Source organism: Diabrotica virgifera, chromosome 3, assembly GCF_917563875.1.
Source record: "Diabrotica virgifera virgifera chromosome 3, PGI_DIABVI_V3a".
NCBI lineage: Eukaryota > Metazoa > Arthropoda > Insecta > Coleoptera > Chrysomelidae > Diabrotica > Diabrotica virgifera.
This window is the reverse complement of record NC_065445.1, coordinates 118,259,503-118,284,197: the sequence shown is the minus strand read 5'-3', so window position 1 is coordinate 118,284,197 and position 24,695 is coordinate 118,259,503. Positions and strand designations below refer to the sequence as shown.

The 24,695-nt window shown below is 35.7% G+C and overlaps 2 protein-coding genes across 2 annotated transcripts in view; one reads left to right on the top strand and one right to left on the bottom strand.

Annotated features, from left to right (window-relative positions):
- The window catches only part of LOC114336532 (centrosomal protein of 162 kDa), a 132,672-nt gene that overhangs the window by 84,563 nt on the left and 23,414 nt on the right, over positions 1-24,695 (bottom strand). The gene's annotated exons all lie outside the window — the stretch shown is intronic.
- LOC114336535 (carboxypeptidase B) overlaps positions 1-24,695 on the top strand; it is a 60,027-nt gene that overhangs the window by 20,047 nt on the left and 15,285 nt on the right. The window contains exons 4-5 of the mRNA XM_028286908.2: positions 354-487; positions 8,647-8,930. Coding sequence (XP_028142709.1) covers positions 354-487; positions 8,647-8,930 — 418 coding nt within the window. The remainder of the gene's footprint in view (positions 1-353; positions 488-8,646; positions 8,931-24,695) is intronic.

Genomic DNA, 24,695 nt, shown 5'->3' with positions numbered 1-24,695 from the left:
GGTTGTATAGTTTTTTTGCGGAATATAATATAGATTTCTTTACTAACTCAGAGGACGGGATCGGTAAATAGACATCAAAATTTGAATTTCTGGTGGAGTAGTCATGACGAGGCCTTGCTGGAAAGACATTAAATAGTAAAATCTAAACGAAAACAACAATATCTAAAAGAAAAAAACAATATTACAGCGATATTGTCAAAGAATAAGGCTATAACATATTAAAAAAATCACTTAAATCGGATAACAGGTTTAGGAAATTCGAGACGTCAAAAATGACCAATTTTGTAGGCCGCCCGTTTTCTCTGACGCATTTTATATGTAAATAAATCATTAAAATACTATCAAAATTTTAGGTCACCGTCTAACATGGAGAGCTTATCATAAAGTACCTGATATTCACAGATTTCTGGACTACTTAGGTGAAACATATCCAGATCTTTGTACAGTGAGAACTATTGGACAGTCAGTTCAGGGACGACCTATTAAGGTAATTTAAGATAGACTTAGCTTGTAGAGTTTACATTTTTCTAGTAATAACTGCCCTCAATGGTAGGGGAGCCAAAGCGGGGATTTTTGCAGTTACTCGAGCGCATCAGAAAATTGCATGGGGAGAAACCTTGTATTCTGTAAATGTACCCCTACCATATATGGAATCTTAATACAGGGGCGCGCGCTTGTAACAGTTCGTAAAAAAATATATCCTTGGAAAAAATCTAAATCGTCAGGTTAAGACAAGGTAAGTTAAGTTCCTTGAGTCCTTTATTGTTCAACCTGATCATGGACGAAATAATAAAAAAAGTAAGAACTAGAAAAAGATACCAAATGGGAGAAAAACAACTTAAAATAATCTGCTATGCGGACGATGCAATACTAATCTCTCAAAGTGAAGATGATTTACAACGTATGCTGCACCAATTCAATATAAGCGCCAGAAAATTTAACATGTTAATTTCCTCAAAAAAGACAAAATGCATGGTTATAACAGCAGATCCAATAAGATGTAAATTGGAGCTGGAAGATCAGATAATAGAACAAGTGATGGAGTTTAAATACCTAGGCATCTCACTATCTAGCTACGGAAGGCTCGAAACAGAAGTGGAAGATCAAGTGAACAGAGCAAACAGAGCTGCAGGTTGCCTGAATGACACAATATGGAAAAATAAAAATATCGGAAAAGAAATGAAAGGCAGAATTTACAAAACAGTCATCCGACCAATAATGACATACGCGGCAGAAACACGACCCGACACAGAGAGGACAAAAAGATGGCTCGAAACAGCGGAGATGAAAACCCTTCGAAAAATCGATGGTAAGACTCTATGGGACAGAGCTAGAAGTACAGATATACGACGGAGATGCAAAATGGATAACATTAATAACTGGGTAAGAAACAGAAGAATAGAATGGAATGACCACATAAGCCGAATGACAACAAATATGGTAGTCAGGACAGCGAGAGACGGTTCTCCAATAGGAAGACGATCAGTGGGATGACCACTAAAACGATGGAACGACAACTTACTAGAGGCACATTGAAAAACAGACAGAGTCATGTCTTTACAAAAAGAAGAAGAAGAAGAAGAAGAAGTTAAGTACATGAAGAACAGTGTATATTTCAAAAATCTGACGATTTACGTAGATTTTAAGGAAATGGGCGAGTACAAAGTTTCACAAAAAAAAACGAATATTTCGCGAAATGAACACCAGTTCGAAAACTGAAAAACACGTGTTAAATATTTTTCAAAAATCTATCGAATGACACCAAACACGACCCCCATGGAGGTGGGGTGGGGAGTTACTTTAAAATCTTAAATAGGAGCCCCTATTTTTTTATTGCAGATGTGGAGTCCTTGCTGCTGATAAAGATGACGCCAGTTACATGATTAGAAAATTGAAAGAGGAGTACCAAAAATGGGGTTTGGAAATGAGCATGGAGAAAACTGAATACCTTGTAGTCGGAGGTGATACTGAAGACTTAGAATTAGAAGGGGAATACATAAAAGGATGTGATGAATTTAAATATCTAGGTTCAATTTTTGACAAAAACTCCACATGCGATCAAGATATAGAATATCGAATAAGCCAAGGAAGAAAAGCTATAAAACAGCTAAATGGCATTTGGTGGAGTACAGGACTGCAAAATCAGACAAAGAAAAAAATCTACCAAACTATCGTGGAAGGAATTGTCCTGTACAACTCGGAAGTGTGGGAAGTAAAAGACCGACAAAATAAAAGACTTCAAGCTTTAGAAATGGACGCGCTTAGAAGAAGCTGCAGAATATCTAAACTGCAGCATATCCCAAACGAAGAAATAAAAGAAAGAATGGAAGTAGAAAAGGATATTATAGACAGAATAGAACAAAAAAGATTAATATGGTACGGGCATGTCCAGAGAATGGGACCAACAAGATGGCCCAAGAAAATGATCCAGTATGTACCACCCGAGAGAAGAAAAAGAGGCAGACCGAAGAGAACATGGATACAAGATGTAGAGAAAGCAATGAACAGTAGACAACTCAACGAGGAAGATATTCGTGACCGAAAAGCATGGCGAATAGGATGCGGGAAACGGCGAATGCTGTAGAACACCCGATATATATATATATATATGTGGAGTCCTTACGTAAAAATAAGTAACTTTTATTCGAGACATTTTTTAGAATCAGGGATAGATGGTGCTATAACCGGAAAAAACGATTTTTGGAAACCGAAAATTAAATTTAAAAATAGAAAATCCCCACTAATGTGAAAAACTTAACTTAACTTTTTTTTTATTTTAGGACCTAATCTTCAAAACCCAACAGGTTCCGATAACGCTTTAGTAACTGCAAGTTTAGCATCCTTGCCTCCCTTACTACAAAGTTTTATTGTAGTGTACCATAATATATGGCTATACTATCTAATATACTGTTAATATACTGTAAAAGGTATGTAATACTTCTGCCGTGTTACTGTGTATTATAAACACAGACGCACGTTTTTCTCGAGGTACCTATTAAAAAATGTTTACATTAACATTTAGTCTTCATTATTCGGGCTAAAAGTAGAAATATGCAGACGCAGACTAAATATGCAGACGTAGACTAGCTCTAATTTTATTTTATAGCATGGTAATTTTAATAGTTAAGCTTATGTAATGTTTTTTGGTCAAACTGTTGTTTTTTTTTTCTGTTATTCATATCCATGCCCATCCCAATGACGGTCCAGATAATAAGCAACGGGCCTTCGTATTGTCGCCTAATCTATTATCGTCTAAAATGACTTTTTAAAAGTTTCAAGCTGAGAAACTGTATTGGGGCAGATCATTAATAAACCCTATAACTGAGTAACAGTTTACACATGCATTTGAACATTTGAGAATGGGGAACTTAAAGACGTTGTTTTTAATTTCTAAAAAACTTAAACCTACTAAGGTTGTTATATACACACAGCGGCAAAGTTAACTGAACACCTTAAAAATGGGACTTGTTAGACGTCTCAACCTTTTGTCCGATTTGAGTGATTTTTTAGTATGTTATAGCCTTATTATTTAAGAAAATCTATGTAATGATATTGTTACTGGAGGTATGTGTCATTTTATACTCAACAATCATACTGTGTTTTTTCTTTAAAGTTCGGAACACTCTGTGGAATATTCTAGCATATACATAAAAAATTCAATTGTAGCCTTAGGCTTTCTTAACACTTTGTGTTTTAATTAATTCGCATATGTTTTAGAGCTACTGTTTCTACCTCTTGTAAGGTTCTAGGAGGTGGCAAACGCTGTCGTAGTCTTCTACCAATTATGTCACACAAATGTTCGATCGGGTTAAGATCTGGACTATGCAATGGCCAATTCAAAGTCAGAAGATTTACCTGTTGTAAATATTCGTTTACAGTTTGTGAACGTGAGCTCTTGAATTATCGTGCTTTAGCAAAAGATTGTTACTAATTTAAGGAGCCGATAGCATGGTAGCTAAGTCCTTCGCTATGTAAGATCGCTGATTGAACACACTCATCGCGGGTTAAATTCCTTGTAGCGCGTTCCATTTCCACCAAACAACAAAAAAAATAGGAGCTTAATAGTCGGAGAGATAGAAGCGGATTTTGTGCGTGATAAGTAATATGGAAAAACTATATGGCGATATGTTGAACTAGTTGTGTACATTACTTTCCCCAACGGCCGGAAACCAGAGTGGGGACCGAGGGTAGATATAAGGGGTCAAAGTCGCGGTTTTTATTATTTTTTTTTTGTGACGCTCTTGATAGAGATAGTGCACCAAAATTTGAGAATAAGTAGGTCATGACGTAACTAATTAAAATCTCCAGGGGCGGAACGCTGCGTGGGCGACAAAGGAGTGGGGGAAGGGGTGAATATAAAAATTATAATTGGGTTTTTTGTGACGTTCCTGATCGAGATAGTCCACCAAAATTTGGGAATAAGTAGACCATGACATAACTAAGTAAAATCCCCAGAGCCGGAAACCAGATTGGGGGACGAGGGTAGTTATAAGGGGTTAAAGTCGCGGTTTTTATTATTTTTTTTTCTGACGCTCATGATCGAGATAGTGCACCAAAATTTGGGAATAAGTAGGCCATGACGTAACTAATTAAAATCTCCAGGTGTGGAACGCTGCGTGGCCGACAAAGGGGTGGGAACAGGGGTGAATATAAAAATTTAAAGGGGTTTTTTGTGACGTTCCTGATAGAGATAGTGCACCAAAATTTGGGAATAAGTAGACCATGACCTAACTAAGTAAAATCCCCAAAGCCGGAAACCAGAGTGGGGGACGAGGGTAGTTATAAGGGGTCAAAGTCTCGGTTTTTATTGTTTTTTTTTTCTGACGCTCATAATCGAGATAGTGCACCAAAATTTGGGAGTGCGTAGGCCATGACGTAACTAATTAAAATCTCCAGGGGCGGAACGCTGCGTGGCCGACAAAGGCGTGGAGACAAGAGTGAATATAAAAATTATAAGAGGTTTTTTGTGACGTTCCTGATTGGGATAGTGCACCAAAATTTGGGAATAAGTAGACCATCACATTACTAAGTAAAATCCCCAGATCCGGAAACCAGAGTGGGGGACGAGGGTAGTTATAAGGGATCAAAGTCGCGGTTTTTACTATTTTTTTTCTGACGCTCATAATCCAGATAGTGCACCAAAATCTGGGAATAACTAGTTCATGACGTAACTAAGAAAAATACCCAGGGGCGGAACGCTGCTTTTGGGGACAAAGGAGTAGGGGCAGGGGTGAATATATCAATTATAAGAGGTTTTTTGTGACGTTCGTGATAGAGATAGTGCACCAACATTTGGGAATAAATAGGTCATGACGTAACTAAACAAAATCTCTAGGGGCGGAACGCTGTATGGGGAACAAAGCGGTAAGGCAGGGGTGTAAATAAAAATTATAAGAGATTTTTGTGACGTTCGTGATCGGGATAGTGCACCAAAATTTGGGAATAAGTAAATCATGACGTAACAGCAAAATCTCTAGGGACGTAATGCTGCGGGGGGGGGAACAAAGAGGTGGCGAGCAGGGGTCAATATGCAAAACTTTTGGGTGATGATCGTCGTCGAGAATGTGTCCGCAATTTGCACAATTGATTAATTTAAATATCTATGATCAAAATCCAGAAGGGCGATCTAGGTGGGGGTTATTTTTCCTAAAAATTTACCAATTTAAAAAAATTTCCAACTGTACAACATTATATTTAAATAGTTTAAGCTATATTTAAAATTTCCTACCGAAATTAAATTTTGAAATTCCTGCGTCATCATCCGCTTGGGTTAGTTCCGACACGAATTCCTTGGAGCGTTGAATTTAATATCGAAATAACGCCTTGCATGTAACGCCTATGTGATTTTTGAGTGAACGGTTGTATCTTTGTATTCAAAAATGGACGAAAACGTTTATGCTTCGTGTGTTCTAAAAATTGCTTGTAACGAAAATGATTATGAATTATTTTGTTCAATGAAGATTCTTTAATAATTAAATAAATAAAGAAGAACAAAAAATTACACTTGTTTCGAATAAACTTTTTATCCCATGCCTAGATTTTGTGTCACATTGGAACTACTAAAATCGTTTATCTATAACAAGAAATCGAACTTAACTGACAACATTTGGCAACATAGAGAAATAGTCACCGTTATCACAATGCATATTACTACAATATTGTGATTTTGTCTTTGATAGTGTCACCTACTTCCGACGCACTGTTGCCAAAGGTTCGCAAAACTTTCGAAAAACGGTGCGGCAAAACTTTCGCTCGAATTAATATTAATGACACACTGATGTAGCCTCTTAATACTTGTAGATATAAATAAAATTATATTTTCCAATGAAAAACCATGAATTTTTTTCTAATGTCATCATTGTTTCTATCAATTAATAATAAAAATTTCGAGAACAATAATTATAATTATTTGCATAAATCAATGTTATACATTGTTTTTTTGAAAAATAAAAGAAATTTTAATTTTTTCTCTACATTTTTTATGAAAATATTGTGACACCGTTTTTAACAAAGCTAGCTGACCCCACCTAGCTGTCCGCCCTTTTGGATTTTGATTCTACAATGAATCAATTGTGCAAGTTACAGACATATTCTCGATGACGAGCATAACCCAAAAATTTTGCGTATTCACCCTTGTCCGCCCCTGGAGATTTTATTTAGTTTTTTCAGATCTACTTATTCCCAAATTTTGGTACACTATATCGTTAACGAGGGTCACAAAAAACCCCTAGATTTGTATATTCAACCCTACCCACCACCCTTTATACCCAAGCAGCGTTCCGCCCCTGGAGATTTTAGTTAGTTATGTCATGATCTACTTATTGCCAAATTTTGGTGTACTATTTCGATCACGAACGTCACAAAAAACCAAATTATAATTTTTATATTCACCTCTGCCCCCACCCATTTGTCCCCCACACAGCGTTCCGCCCCTGGAGATTTTATTTAGTTATGCCATAATCTACTTATTCCCAAATTTTGAGGCACTATTTCGATCACCGTCACAAAAAACCACTTATAATTTATATATTCACCCCTGCCCCCACCCCTTTGTCGGACACGCAGCGTTCGCCCTTAGAAATTTTACTTAGTTACGTCATGAACTAGTTATTCCCAAATTTTGGTGCACTATCCCTATCAAGAGCGTCACAAAAAAAATAATAAAAACCGCGACTTTAACCCCTTATAACTACCCTCGTCCCCCAATTTGGTTTCCGGCTCTGGGGATTTTACTTAGTTATGTCATGGTCTACTTATTGCCAAATTTTGGTGTACTATTTCGATCACGAACGTCACAAAAAACCCAATTATAATTTTTATATTCACCTCTGCCCCCACCCATTTGTCCCCCACACAGCGTTCCGCCCCTTTAGATTTTACTTAGTTATGCCATAATCTACTTATTCCCAAATTTTGAGGCACTATTTCGATCACCAACGTCACAAAAAACCACTTATAATTTATATATTCACCCCTGTCCCCACCCCTTTGTCGGACACGCAGCGTTCGCCCTTAGAGATTTTACTTAGTTACGTCATGAACTAGTTATTCCCAAATGTTGGTGCACTATCCCTATCAAGAGCGTCACAAAAAAAATAATAAAAACCGCGACTTTAACCCCTTATAACTACCCTCGTCCCCCAATTTGGTTTCGAGCTCTGGGGATTTTACTTAGTTATGTCATGGTCTACTTATTCCCAAATTTTGGTGCACTATCTCGATGAGGAACGTCACAAAAAACCCAATTATAATTTTTATATTCACCCCTTCGCCCACCCCTTTGTCGGCCACGCAGCGTTCCGCCCCTGGAGATTTTAATTAGTTACGTCATGACCTACTTATTCCCAAATTTTGGTGCACTATCTCTATCAAGAGCGTCACAAAAAAAATAAAAACCGCGACTTTGACCCCTTATATCTACCCTCGGCCCCCACTCTGGTTTCCGGCCATTGGGGAAATTAATGTACACAACTAGTTCAAGATATCCCCATATAGTTTTTCCATATTACTTATCACGCACAAAATCCGCTCCCAGCTCTTAGACTATGATTGAAACTTTAAATAATAGATCTACAAATTTTCACTAGAAACCAGACACTTTTTGACTGTTAACAATTTGACATCTTTGGTAAATTCTCATAGTCATACCTTATCCTCATCCTACTTTGGACTTGTCTATTAAACTAAGCAGAAAATAAAGATTTATTGATGAAAAACATGGCTAGTTGTTAACGTACCTAACTTTTTTATTATCCAACATAATCAAATGAATCAAAAAGAAAATGTTAATAAAGCCTAGGGCTACAATTTTAATTTCAATATTGTATATGTGTTAGAATATTCCACAGGGTGTCTTGAACTTTTAGGAAAAAACACAGTAGGATTGTTACACCCGGTATAAAATGACACTTACCTGTCTAGCAATAATATCATTGCATCGATTTTCTTAAATAATAGGGCTATAACATATTAAAAACATCACTCAAATCCAACAACAGGTTTAGGAAATTCGAGACATCTAATATGTCCCATTTTTAAGGTGTTCCGGTAATTTTGCAGCTGTGTGCAGTTTGAATAAAATTGTTCAATAATGGTAACAAATGAAACGACTACACGCCTCAATCTAATATAAACTTGTTAATTTAGTTAATAAAAATCTCTAACGGAAATTCATCCAACAAAGCCGTATGGATAGATGGAGGCGTCCACGCTAGAGAATGGATCTCACCTGCAGTCACAACCTACATTATCAATTATCTAGTAGCCAGTTTTGACAATGAGCCAAAGTACATGCAGAATATAGACTGGTATATAACCCCATTGGTTAACCCCGATGGTTACGAGTACACTCACAACGTCGACAGACTTTGGAGAAAGAACAGAGCGAGATCTGGACAATGTGCGGGGACGGATCTAAACAGGAACTTTGGGTAAGATCGTTAAACTTATTTTATACAAATTTTGTCCTGTATAAGAATAGAAACCTTAGGTTGCATTATACAGGGTGTTAGTAAATAAGTATGAAAAACAAAAATGAATAACCATTTTCAATTTCGTTGCAAAACGAAAATACAGCCGAACCATATTCTAGTCCAATCAGAGAGGGCAGCAAGCACCTCTACCGGTTTCGAAACTTATTAGTCTCTCATCAGGAGGCACATATGCTGCTCTCCCTGATCCAACCAAAACAAACCCCAGCGTGCAGTCCCGGACCAGCGGTGTAACCAGAGAAGGTTCCCATTGTTTTCATTCTGGTGGGGTGTAGAATAGCATTATGTTCTTTCATATGCCATTAGAGTGAAAACTTAGTCTTGTTGTAGCAGTTGCCGCTAGGGCATCTATGCCATTTCGTTCGTTGCGGTGCGGGACTGCACGCTGGGGTATGTTTTGGTTGGATCAGGGAGAGCAGCATATGTGCCTCCTGATGAGAGACTAATAAGTTTCGAAACCGGTAGAGGTGCTTGCTGCCCTCTCTGATTGGACTAGAATATGGTTCGGCTGTATTTTCGTTTTGCAACGAAATTGAAAATGGTTATTCATTTTTGATTTACATTTACTCTGATTGGAGTACGAAGGGAACCATTCTCGTTGGAACTTTACTGCGCTGAGCAGATGGGACGTGAATTGTAAATTGTAGAATTCCCTCATCTTCCTTAGTCTCAGCATCCGTATGGCTTGCATATTGTAGAAGCCTCGGAGGTGTAACCAGAGAAGGTTCCCATTGTTTTCATTCTGGTGGGGTGTAGAATAGCATTATGTTCTTTCATATGCCATTAGAGTGAAAACTTAGTCTTAGTCAAGTATGAAAAACTTTAAGGGCTAATTCTACATGAAGAAATAATGCCGGTTTGCTCTATAAACATAAGATAAAAATAGTACGCCACTGAGATATGTCAAGTTAAAAATAATTTTTGAATTGCTTGGTAACTCAATTTGAGACAAAAAATCTTTCTTGCCTTTTTTTCATATGCGGCGCCGTTTTTATGCAAAAAAATAAAACATCTTAACGTTTACAAAGTTTTTGAACTAAGTTTCTGTGCATATGGAAACTACCGCAAATACTTTGTAAGCGTTAAGCCTGATTCTCATTAGACGTGCAAGGAATCGGACCGGCAACGGCAAGGCACGGGCAAGGTTTTCGGAGAAAATTCACACTGCGAAAGGCTTGCCGCGGGTTGGTTGTTTTGTGTAGTGAACAATGTTGAAATTGAACGTTAATAAAAATTGCTCTAACATTAGACAAAGAAACAGAAAATGGAAACAAATATTGCAGAAATAGAAAAAGACGTTGTTGGGTGCTTAAAATGCTAAAGAAACGCACAAAATAAGGAGAATTTGCAACCTTACACTCCGAAATTTTTAGACGATCAGACAAAAATTTTTAAATATAACCGAATGACAGTGGATGAATTTAACAACTTATTGCTGCATATTGAACCATAATATTCAACCTAGTTCTTGAGTCACTTATCAGAAATACCAATGAAACACCAAGACAGTACAAATTACTGCATATGCAGACGATGTAGTGCTACACTTTAACACGACTAACTGAAGCGTTCAAAAATATTGATCCTGAAGCACGAAAAAGGGAGCTTTAATAAACGAAGTAAAAACGAATTTCATGACCGTCAAAAGAACACCTGACAATGAAAATTATATCACAATAGACAACTATACTCTTGAACGTGTGGATGCCTTCACATATCTGGGCACAGAAATCAGAAGAATTCCGTAAGGATCGAAATTAATGCACGTATTTCCAGAGGGGAATCGTACATACTATGCCAGGGGTGGCCAAAGTGTGGCTCGCGAGCCACATGTGGCTCTTTGAAGGATTATTTGTGGCTCTCAATAAATGTCTCTGAATTACTTTTATTTTTTTTTTCAAAATGTGGCAACAAATATAAAAGACTAAGCGTAACATCAGGACTTGGCCAAGGAGACCCCTTATCACCGTTGCTATTCAGTTTGGCCTTAGAATATCTAATAAGTAAAATATCATCTGAGCTGACAGGAGTATTTGCAAATCGAGGATCAAAACTATTGTTGGCCTTTGCTGATAATATAGGTGCAGTTGATCATTCTACAAGAGACGTGAGAGAGGTTTTTTTCACAACTCGAGGAAGAAACAGGTAGTCTGCCTTCGAATTAATGAAGGGAACACGAAATACATGCTAGTAACCAAAAATCTAAGATCAAGAGTTAGGCAGAACATAACTATTATAATATAATAATAACGTTTATTCACTTGAAAAATATACACATATAAAAAAATATATAATTATTATGCAATATAATATCTATGTGTTTTAGATATGTTGTTATGTATTCAACGCAAACAAACCATAGAACCCATTAAAACAATTAAGTTGTGCATGGGCCATTTTAGTATAGTTGTGTTAGATATACAACATAACAATTATTTTATTGTGTTGGATATAATAATTATTATTTTTAAGAAGTAAAATTTTTACATGCAAGAACAATACAAATTAATATAAACAAAAAGAACATGGTATGAAGTGAAGTTCATCAATTTTTGAGCGTTTATTTTTTATTTTTTTTTTTGTGTTTAATTACAGGTTTACAGATTTATATTATTTATTTATTCAAAAAGATGGTTAAACATTTTTCTATTATTTATTTTTAAATACGTCTGAAATATGCACTTTATTAATTTAAAGGAATTTATAGTAATTAAGTAGGTTTTGTATGTTTGAGGAAGCAAATTATATATTTTTATTTGAAGGTATTCAAAGTTTCTTTGTCCAACTACTTTCTTTGTTAAGTTTGTTCTAATAAAGGACTGAGATCTACTTCTGGTATCGTATGTGTGTTCTAGTGGTACAAGTAACTGTTTATTTTTATATAGATTAGTGAACATTGCAAGTACAAACAATTGCCTTATATCTAACACTTGAGCTTCAATAAACAGATCGTCAGTACTGTGCCCTAGTTTTTTATTGTAAATAATTTTTAATATTTTTCTTTGTATAATGTTCATTTGCTTTAGGTGCGTATTTGCAATGCCACCCCAACTAAGAATTCCATACCTTATACGTGACTCTACTAAGGAGAAATAAATAATTTTTAAATGATGAATATCTAATATACTTTGTAGATATCTAAATTTATATAAAAGACATCTTAAAGTTTTTTAATGACCACAATTAATGACCACAACTTCTAAATAGTAAAAGAGTTTAAATATCTAGGAACGGTAATCAATCACACATGACAGTCACATTATAAAAAGAGGTCTTAGCAAGGATAGTTGCGTGGAATAGAGAATTATGCTCCCTATCATCATTACTAAGATCTAAGCTGCTAAAAAAAAAACAAACAAATTCAGACTATACAGCCAATTATTCGCCCAATTGTTAAATTGGAAGTGAAACTTGGACTCTACATCAGTGGGAAATAAATCTTCTTCAGATGCAAATCCAGTAATGGATGTTAGCGATCGCATTTTTCATTAACTCTGTGTTTCTTGCAAAATGTATCAGAGATTGATTATCGTTAATCCCTGTCCATTGCCTTATATTTCGGAGCCAGGACATTTTCTTGCGTCCAATTCCTCTCTTGCCTTAAATTTTACCCTCGATTATAAGTTGGAGAAACTGGTATTCTTCATTTCGCATGGTGCGACCTTGATACACAGTTTTCCTTTTCTTGATGGTTTCGAAAAGTTGGCGTTCTTGGTTGATTCTTTTAAGGACATCTACATTTCTGACTTTCGCTGTCCATGGTAACTTTAGGATATGGCGATAAAGCCACATTTCGAAAGCTTCTAATCTGTTTATATCCCTCGTTTTGAGTGTCCAGCCCTCTACGACATATAGCAGCACCGACCATACGTAGCACTTAGTAAACCTTAGTCTCAGTTGAAGATCGAACTCTGAACAGGTCAGTACCTTCCTAAATTTTACGAAAGCTTGTCGAACTTGCTCAATGCGACCTTTTACTTTCCTGTCCGATGACCAGTCTTTAAAAACCACGTTCACAGGTATTTAAATTTGCTCACTTTTTCAATGGACTTGGTATTCAGTGTTACGGTGGAGTTTTAAAGTGCATCCATGTTTCTGGAGATGATCATGAATTTGGTCTTTTTGATATTAATCTCTAATCCCATTATCTTACTGTATTCTCCGATTATAGTGACAAGTTGTTGAAGATCGGCTATGTTGTCACAAATTAAATAAATAAGCTGCTGGTATTTGAAAGCAAAGTCCTCAGAATGATATTTGGTCCTTAAAGAGATAAATTGACAGGAGAGTGATACTGAAAACATCGTCAGACATACAAAAGCTAAGATAAGATGGGCAGGTCATGTGGTAGATCAGAGGAAGATATAGTGACGGTGTTTTTTGAGAGGCGATAGAAGATCAATAGGCCATCCCAGAAAAAGTTGGAAGGATGATGAAGAATCGAAGTATCCTGAATTAGTAAAGACTGCTTGTAGAATTATTTGCATATTTGAAACAACGATGTGAACCATTTTATTTCACTTTAAAATTCGTGAAATCCAAACGGTAAGAGAAAAATTTAATACCTTTTATACACTTTTTAGATACTTAATTGTTTAATTGCGGCTCGCGAAAAATTTCAAATTTTGAAAAATGGCTCGGAGTATCAATGAGCTTGGCCACCCCTGTACTATGCTATTAAAATATTGATGACATCGAAATTATTAGACAAAAGAACCAAAATAACAAGCAAGCAAGCATAGTGATTTAACCCAGCCTGAGAGACTTGCTCACCCCTAGAGAATGACATTCGGGTGATACAATTCATTGGGGCGAGGAGGATTAACTCCCGTAAGCAGGAATCACTCCACCCCGCTTCAATGCTCCAGACCATCCACTTACCCCCCGATAGCACTCTGATGCGCTATAGGGGCTCTCAATCAGCAAAGTGCTTATCATATGGGAGTCTTGGGTACACGGACTCCCATATGAAATCCTACCCCGATCAATGCAGGCCAGCGTGAGGCGCTCTATTCCCGCTATCTCTAGTGACTTATCTTCGATCTGTTTTGCTTGCTCGGGCGCCGAGTCCCCGCTCTGGGCTATGTCCAGTTCGGCGACTCGGCGCTCGAGGATGTGGGCCCCTCATGCCCTTTTTTGGGTTTTGTTACTAATATTTTTTTTGTGGCTTTCGCCTATTGTTAATATTTTATTGATTTGTTTAGTGGCTGAAGCCGTTTTGAAGTTTTTTGTATATTTTTTTTGAGGGATGTCTGAAAATTATAAAAATCAACATTAATAAATATAATGAGATGCCATAGGTGAGCAAGTTGTCTTCTTTTGATAGAGCTACGATTATCTAGCCTTTATTATATATTTACTAATATTTGTTGTTTGGGTCTCCTATGTTTCCATCTATGGTACACATCATACCTTAATATCTCTTGCAAGATCCGGTTTGGGTGGTCTTCTAGCTCAGCAAATTTTGTTCTGGCTTTTTCCTCCATAATATCCAGTACTCTTATTTGTTTTAGGTCTCTAAATAAGAACCGTTCGGCGACGTATCTGGGCACGTTTGCAGCTTCTCTGAGGCAGTTGTTGTGTGCCGCTTGTATCTTCTTTTTGTTACTTTGACTTATGTGACCCCATGCAAGAGATGCGTATGTAATTATTGGCAGTATAATGCTATTTATCAGTCTTAATTTTGTTTTCATAGCTAATTTGCTTCTTCTTCCTGTGAGTCCTCTTATTGCCGATCTGGCCGCTGCTGTTTTCTGGACTGTTGCGTTGACATGTGATGTGAATGTAAGACCTTGGTCCATTGTGACTCCTAAATATTTAACTTCGTTTTGCCATTCGATGGGTCTGTCTTGCAATGTTAGCTGTTCTTCCGGGTTATCTCTTCTCTTTTTGAAGATAACCGCTTGGGTCTTATCTGGATTTATTGCTATTTTCCATTGGATACTCCATTCTTCTATTGTATCCAATGCCGTCTGTAGATTTCTTACAGCTATATCTAGGTTCATGTGTTTTGCAGCAATTGCAGTGTCGTCTGCATAAAGGCTGATCAATGTTCCGGGTGTTCTTGGAACATCTGCTGTATATATGGTATACAGAAGGGGTGATAAAACTGCCCCCTGTGGTACTCCAGCTTCCGGCATTCCGTGTTCTGATAGAACTGGTCCTATCCGGACCCTGAACTTCCGGTCGCTTAGGTACGAGGAGATGAGTTTCGTCATGGCCCCGCTGTATCCATAATCTCTCATTTTGTATGTCAGTCCTTCATGCCACACTCTATCAAAGGCTTTGCTTACATCCAGAAAGGCTGCTCCCGTATATTGTTGGTCATTGAATCCAGCTACTATATATTCGGTAAGTCTAACAGCCGGTTTCCGAAACGTTATTCAAATCTCCGATCATCTAATCGGCTGTCAGATTTGATCAACTGTTAACCTGTGATGGGTTTCTCAAACGCCAATTATTGTAAAATTGCATGATCATAGATCATGTAATCGATGATCTGACATGCGATTTGGTAGCGATACTGTCACAATTGGCTGTTATCCTTCAAAATTTCGATTATATTAACCTCTAAATCCAAACTTGTATCTTTAGATTCTAAAGGTGCATTCTCTCTTACGTACTGTCACTTTTGTTTGGTGCAAGAATTGAACGGGAGCATTTTAAAAATGAGGCTAGGTAATGTGACCAGATTTGGAGATATAAAACAGTTTATTTATGATCTATAATATTCTATAATCTTATTTTTATTTTTGGTCTATATATTTACTTTTGATATTTATTTTTAATTTATTTACCGGCTGTTTTATTGTCTTCAAAGTTAGCTGCTATAATTTCTCACACGTTTTCCCTCTTATTTACATCGCTATAATCATTATGTTCTGCTTTTTAGAGCTCTGGCCTCTCAAAAAATAGCTCCATGAGTCTAGCATCCTTGTTATTTTACATTTTTAAAAGAAAAAAAATATAAATTATATAATCAAATATAAAAAATGTCCGAGATATCCATGTTCTGCAAGTTAAATAAATATTTTAAATTATTTCTTCCATAAAAAAATCTTATTTTTATTGAATAATATGATTTATATCATTTATATATGTGTTATTTGACAATTTTTTCCCGGAATTTGTTAATTACAGTAATTAAAAAACTAAAAAAACTCTTAACAGCCCGTTAATCAACGGATAGTCGCAGATTAGGTAACAGTTCATTTTTACCGCCGTTTGACAAGCGAAACTGGTTAATCGACCTTTCGCAGACTCAAAACACTCATGATCGGCTGTTAACTAACGATTAATCTTTTGTCAGGTGATCGACTGTTGTTAAAACTAGTTTGTTTGACGTTTCTGACGCATTTAATCTATTGTTAATCGTCGATTACATAATTTTTGAGATGATCATCCTTTCGGAAACCGGGCGTTAATATTTGAAGTTCGCTGGAATGTTGAGCTCTGAATCCAAACTGTGATTCTGGGATTATGCCTAGCCGGTCTGTCTCTGATTGGAGCCTGGTTTGGATGACCCGCTCCACTATCTTACTGACTGCTGGAAGTAAGCTAATCGGCCTGTAATTTTGAGGAAATATGTGGTTCTTTCCTGGCTTGGGTATCATAATTACATGGGCTTCCTTCCATCGATTTGGGAAGAGCCTGTATCTTAGTATTGCGTTTGTTATATTTGTCAAATACACAACTGCTTTCGAGGGAAGATACTTCAGAGCTCTGTTAGTGATTTCGTCTGGACCAGGTGCTTTCTTTGGTGAACTTTTTCGAATCAGTTCACTTATCTCTCTTGGTGATGTGGGATTTATTATTTCTTCTTGTTCTTCGGGCGTTTCTAGTTCTGTTTCTTCGACTTCTTCGATAAAGTCTATATCTTCGTCTTGGTGATAATTCAGTGTACACTCTCTTTCAAGTGTCCTTCTCATCACCTCGGCTTTATCTTCTTCTGTGTAGACGATCCCATTTTCTCCATGTAGTGGGGGAATGGGTTTTCTATCGTTTCTTAAAGTTCTTTGGAGCCTCCATATTTCTTGCATATTTTGGCTCCTTTCCTCCATTTCTTTTATGTAGTTTTCCCACTTTTGGCTTCTATGGTCTATTAGTGCCTGTTTGACTTGTCGATTCAGTCGATTTGCCCTATTTTTATCTTCCTGGTTTCTTGTTCTTCTGGCTCTCTTTTTGGCTCTGTTCTTTTCCCTTATCATTTCTTTTATTTCCTGATTTATGTCTCTAAATCTTCCCATATGAATTTCATATTCTTCTTCAGTAGTGCTATTTCTTAGTGCTTCTTTTATGATGTTTTCGAGCTCTAGGACTTTTTCCTCTATTTCTTGTGGATTGTCAATTGTAGGAATGTTTCCAATTCCTATGCTCACTAGGCGTTTGAAGTTAGACCACTTGGTTTTCTTTCTTTTCTTTGTTGTTCTGTTATCTTCTTCCCATGTACCTATTTCTATGAGTATGGGGTTGTGGTCTGCTGATCCTTCGTTTAAGGTTCGGATGTCTGTTTGTAGTCCTAGGCTTTTGGCCACTACTATATCTAAATGGGTTGGTAGAGCATTTCCAGGAAAGTATGTTGGTTCGATGGGCCCAATCACCATGGTGTCTTCGTTGTTCACTAGATAATTATTCAGTATTCTACCGTTTCTGTTTGTAGCTCTATCGTTCCAGTTAGGGGATCGGGCGTTTAGGTCTCCTATTATTATGGACGGTTCTTCGGCGTTCAGGAACGTATTCAGGTCGTCGTCGTTTAAAGGATCTGTTGGCCTTACATATGCTGAAGTGATCCTTATTTCACCTTGTCTCATCTGGACTTTTATTGTTGTTGCTTCCATAGTGTTTAGTGGTGGCGTATGTTGTAATGTATGATTTATTCCTTTTCTCACTAGGATAGCAGTTCCTCCTGAATTTGCTCTGTGGTCGTTCCTGTAGATGTCGTATCCTGGAAACTTGATATTGATGGTATGAGTTAGTTTAGTTTCTTGCAATGCTACGACATCCATTTCATATCTATTTATTAATTCGTCCAGCACGTTTGTATTAGTTCTTATGCCGCCTGAATTCCAGGAGCCTATCTTCAGGTATCCCCTAGTTTCGTGCCTTAGTTCAGTGCTATTTTTACATTTTTAATCGCTTCACTTACCGTTTTTATGACTAGCTCTTCTATCATCGTGGCCAGTCCTTTTTGTTGTTCTTTTGAAATTAATATGGTCGAATCTGTTGTTGGGTTTTGGGTTGGTTTGGTGATTTGGGCGTACGATTGCCCATTGTTTCTTTTAGGTTGTTGTGTTCTGTTTTCTATTGTTATTTGTCTGGGTCTTCCCCAGGCAGGTATCTTTGGGCATCCTCTATAACTTGCCGGGTGTTGCCCTTGGCAATTAGCACATTTTGCTTTTTGTTCTGCTGGAATTTGGCAGAATTTACTCTTGTGATTTTCTCCGCACTTTACGCACCTAGCGTCTTTGAAGCATGCATTTTGGGCGTGGTGGAAGCCCTGGCAATTAAAACATTGAGTTGGTCCGTTGCTCTTTCTTAGATCTTCTATTACTACTCTCATGTACATAAGGTTGGTAATTTTCTTGGCTTTGGGTACGTCTTCTTTTTCCACTGTAATTATAAACATTGGCAGAGATTTTTTGTCTGCCTTCCTAGACTTCATGTTTGTTACGTTAATTGTATTTGTTTCATGTTTATTTAATAGTTCCGTTTGTATATCTATAGGTTTTGTATTTGAGGGAAGTCCTCTAATAACCATTTTGGGATTGATATCTTCGTCTAATGGGAAGGCGATCCACTGAATTTTGATTTCTTTGTTATAATCTTCCAAGATATGGGTAAATTTTCTATAATCTTCAGGGCATTTTGTTTGAATAAGTGTTTCTCTTCCGTTTTTGGAGATTTTATTGTCTGTGTATATCTTTTGAGTTTCAGCAATTTTCAATATTGTTCCTGTTTCGTTTACTGTTTGTAGTTTTATGACGGGTGGTTTTGGTTTGGACCTGTTTATAGTGCTTTCTTGATTGTTTTGTTCAGTGATAAGGATATTATCAATTTCGCTTGTTTCCATTGTCTCTTCCCTGCCCTTATTCGGTAGGGAAGGAAATAGTTCTTGTACCTTAGATGTTGATGGCACGCTGTTGTCTTTTCCGACCTTTTTTGGCAGGGAAGGGAAATCTTCATTTGTTTTTGTTGTGGGTGTTATGGGTAAATTTTTTGTATTTGCGATGTTATTATTAGTATCTTCAATTTTTTTCTTTGGGATTGCTGTCATCGATTTTTTTTCATTTATTTGTATATCGATTGTCTGGTTTTCGTTTTTAAGTTCGTCGAATCTTTTATCTATAGTTTCGATTACTTTTTCTTGAGAGTTTATTATTGTATTTTGTAGTCCATTGATTTTTTCATTCAATTGATGGATTTGGTTTCTGAGTTTTTTAATTTCTTCGTCCTTTTCTTTTAGTTGCTTTTTCATTTCAGCCACTGAATCTTCATCTTCCTGGCACTCATTCGGCCTTTGACGTTTTGCTGCCTTCTTATTTTTGTTTTTAGTTTTATTTTTCTCTACTATTTCTGATTCGTGTTCTGGTTCCATGTTATTCTGTTTTTTCTTTTCCGCTATGGCCTTAGGTGTTTTAGAAACGCCGTTTAAGGCATTGCACGTTAAATTTTCATTATTTTGATCAATATCAATATCAGAATTATCAAACAGCGGAAGATTTGAGTAAATATTTGGACTTACCTCCATCGGTCCTCTTTATAATTGTTTTTTTTTTAACTTACTTTTCTGCCCCACGAAATGTATACCTATTTTTGAGATATTCGATGTTGTACAAACTCGTCGGCAGCCTGTCTGATCCTTCAAAAAGGTTTAGAACTTCGAAATGTTTAAAGTTTTGGAAAGAACTTTTTAAATACGTCTTTATACTTTGACAGTACTTTGACATTACCAAAATAACTATCTACAGCACATTGATTAGACCCCTATGTTTGTAAAACCTGAACAATGATGAAAAGGGATGAAGCCCAACTTAGTACATTCGAGAGAAAAATACTGAGAAAAGTATATGGCCCGGTGCAAGAGGAAGACGGCACATGGAGAATCAGTAGAAACAACGAGGTTAATGAATTGAATGAAGGTTATAATATTGTACAATTTGTGAAAAGTCAAAGATTCTCATGGCTGGGACATGTGCAGAGAAAAGACAATGAATAAACAACAAAGAAAATATTACAATGAAAGCCGATAGGAAGGCGAAAAAAAAAGAAAGGGCCAGAACGAGAGGGATGGATGACGTGGAAGACGACGAACATAAGACAATGAGGAAAAAGTACACAAGAGAAATCCGAATGAAAGGACATAGCCAGACAGGCAAAGACCCATCCAGGGTTGTGATGCCAAAAGAAGAAGAAAAATTGACGCATATTGAGGGACCTCTTCAAAAACAAAACTTCTTTTCTTTAACGTCTGTATAAAACGGCTTTTAAACAACCAAGATTGCAGATTGCTTGCCGGTAATGTATTCACACTGTCGTGACCTTCACGGCACATGCTAGGCAAAGATTGCTTCGAAAAGAACGTCGCATGCAAAGCCCGTCGCTTGCCGGGGCCTGGCACGCATAATGTGAATTATATCCCGTGAAGTTCATAAGATTTTATGTAAAATGTATCTTGCCGAGCCGATGCCTTGCCCATGCCGAGCACTTGCCTTGCATGATAGTGAGAATCAGCCTTAAAGATGTTTTATTTTTTTGCATAAAAACGGCGCCTCGTAAGAAAAAAAGGCAAGAAAGATTTTTTCTCGTAAATTGAACAAAGAATTCAAAAATGATTTTTAGTTTGACATATCTCAGTGGCGTCCTATTTTTTTCTTAACAAAAAAATGCAGACCATTACCCATACGCGCGCCAATGATGAATATAAAATTCTTCTGTTACACCTGTAATAGCCACTTTACACCATGCAACTAATTGCGCAATTAATTGCACAATTTCTTGCAGCAACAGAAATTGCATCGTGTCATACGCGAATTGCACATAAAAGCTGCAACTTTTTGCAGCAATTTCTTGCTGCAAGAAGTTGCAGCTAGATAGAACATGTCCTATTTTTCATGCAATTTTTTCTGCAATTTGGGTATATTTTTAGTAACTTTTAAGGCTACACTGTTTGTTTTGACATTCTGTCATCCTAAATTTCAAACTAAACAATTTTTGACAAAACTAGAGGAACTTTTTACCAATTTCACGCTTCACAGATAACATTATTCTGGGGGATAACTTTAATTATGCAACATAGGGATTAAAGAAACTATATTCTATTTTTATTTCTTTTGTATTTAACAACTTGTTTCCTTTTGTAAATGAATAATGTATTATAGGTATACTTGCATTAGGTATTAATTGATTTTGTTATACATAATACATATTATACTTTTCTCAAATTATAATCTAACATTTTCAATCTAATATATCTGATAACTCTACTCAAAAAATTACATTTTTAATTTATAAAAACAACATAACCCAAAATTTATGGTATGTCAAAGTTTCTATCCATTTCATGTTAGTTTATGCAATTACTTGCACTGTGTAATCACTTTATTGCAGAAAGCTAGTTGCAACCTATTGCAGAAGTTCTTGCTGCAAGAACTTGTGCAATAAATTTCGCAATTACTTGCATCGTGTAAAGTGGCTATTAAGGAGATCATTTTAAACATTTCTTGCAGCTTTTCACCTAGTTAAAAACTTACTAATAATATTTTCTGTTATTGTTCCAGTTTAGTATTATTATATTGGATATTTCTTAATAATGTATTAAGAAATGAAAAATACGCGTCAGGATGTTTTATTTTTCTGCATAAAAACGGTGCACCATGTGAAAAAAAGGCAAGAAAGGTTTTTTATCAAAAATTAATAGTGGAATTTAAAAATAATTTTTAATTTGAAATATCTCAGTGGCGTACTATTTTTTTCTTTAAAAAAATTCAGACTATTACCCGTATGCGTGCCAATGATGAATACAAAATTCTTAATTGTATGTCAAAAAATGCACAATAACTACCTCGTAAAACTCACCAAATTTCATTTTCATAGCTCAACTTGTCTTAGAGCAATAAATGATTGGAAGTTTGAAATAAAAATTTCAACACCCCGTATCTCGGAAACGAAGCATTTGCGGACATATGTTTATAAAGCAAACCGGCATTATTTCTTCATGTAGAATTAGCCCTTTTTCATACTGTATAAAGCCATCGAAAAAAATCTAGTTACAATAATCTGTCCAATGAAAGTAATGCAGGTTTTTTTACATACATAAACTAACTTATAATTACGTATTTTTTATGGGAAATAAGCCACAATTTTACTAAAAAATGAATTTATTAACGTTTCGAAGCCCAAATCGGGTTTCGTTGAAACGAAAATTTTTCAACGAAACCCGATTTGGGCTTCGAAACGTTAATAAATTCATTTTTTAGTAAAATTGTGGCTTATTTCCCATAAAAAATACGTAATTATAAAAATGCCACAAGGAAATAGCTTCAGAACAACAATAAACTAACTTATTGTCAACTTTTTCGTTTATAAATTCGCATAGTCTGTTCGACCGTTCGTTTGTGTGTCGCAGCCCCTGCAATACTTAAAGCCGATCTACCGATGGATTCCTATATCGTTTTGTTTCCTGAATCCATATAGCCCGATCAAAGAATAAGCTGACCCAAAAAAAATAAAGGAAGGGTGAAAATTTGCGGATACGTAATTGAAAGTATCTATTATATAAGAATAAGTTTACACTTCTACATCCCCCCTATTTTACAAAAATTTGGAAATACCCCCTTCTCGGGAGTGAAAAAATATACAGTCAAAATAAGTCCGGAATTGGATAAAATGACTAATTCTAAGCAACTTTTGTGATATAAGTCAATAAGTCAATACTTTTCGAGTTATATAGTTTATAAAAAAGTGAAAAAAATGGTGTATGTATAAGTCTGTAGATCCAGTAAAAGCAGAGCTGTAGCTAATGAAAAGTAGGTTCTTATTCGCCAAATCAAACCGTTTCACAAGTTACTTTGCTTATGTATTCTTTTTATGATCTGTACATTTTATCGGTTCAAAGTGATTATTTTTGAAAAGGCTGTAGTTAAAATGGCTTGAACGAGTCACTAATCACGAGTGTATGCAAATTTTGAACAGCTATAGCATAACCAATTATTTTGTCTAACAGGAAAACAAAAAATCAAAAATATTCAGAAAAGCAAAACGTACATTTTATTACTCTTTGAGATTTTTGGTATTACTAATAATTTTTAAATTATTTTGAAAAAAAAAGGAATTTTTAAATTTACTTTAAACCAATGTTTTTCAAAAATGAACACTTTGTACCAATTAAACTTATATATCATAATTATAAACAAATTAAACAATTATAAATAAGTAAAGTAACTTGTGAAGCGGTAACGATTAATTCTATTTAGGATGCTAATTAGGGGGTGATAATCGCGATTTTTTTTTTACTAAAAAATAAAAGGGACCAACAATATTTTGAGCGTAACTCATTTACTTTTAATGTTAGAAGTCTTGTTTAAAAACAAAAATAAACCTGTTTTTAACCACTTTAAAAAAGTTGCAATGAGTTTTCCCCGAAAAGTGCACCGTTTTTTGGTTATTTCAGATTGAAATATTCGATTTGGAATTTGACGAATAAGAATCTACTTTTTATTAGCTACAACTCTGCTTCTACTGGGTCAGCAGACTTCATGCATATGTTACCGGCCAAACCCGATTTCAAGACAAACTAGTTTGTTCTGAACGCGTTAGGATAAACTAGTGGTGACACTTAGAATAATTGCGGAGTATTATTGCATTTTTGCACTTGCATCTGTTTGTGCAATAGTTTATGTTCCAGCTGCATTTGACAAAACCTTTACCGATCCAACTGAATCTATCGTGGCTGCAACCCTTAGCGATATTTTAGAGATAATTTATCTAACTTTTTGGGGTATAAATGTCTCCGTCTCTTTCAGAACAGAATTCGATACCGAATTCTTACGAGAAAGGCACTATAAGATAAGGCTCCACAAAAAAGAAGAAAATACAAACCAGCACTCAGATAGAAAATAACAATAAAGAAGAAACTAAAAAACAATAACTAACAACTTTGAAAGAAGCAAAAGAGACTAAAACCTCATCAGACCTAAGGTGTCCTTTTCTTCATTGGGGCTTATGATGATTTCATGTTAATAACTTAAAGTCACAATGTTTTTCTTAATAACTCAGGTCATTGTTTATCTATGAATTATATAAAAATATTTTAAGCTTATGTTTGTACATATTAACAAAACTAATATGACGTAATAGGTAGCTACTTACAAAGTGTTCTTTTATACACGGTGCGCCAAACCTCTGGTTTTCTTTGATTACGGCTAAACTATGAGATATACAAAAAAATGTTTATAACAAAACTAATGTGTATCAAAGACGTCTATAATTTAAAATTATTTTCGATTATACAGGGTGAGTCAGAACGACGGTATGAACCAAAGTTATATTTTTTTAAATGGAACACCCTGTATATTAAATCATTTTTGAATATATTATTCAAAAATATGAAAAATTTGTATAAGGTTTTATAGGCCTAAAGTTAATAATTTTCGAAATATTTACATTTTTATTGAGAAAAATGGTAATATTTATCGGGTTGTGGATTAT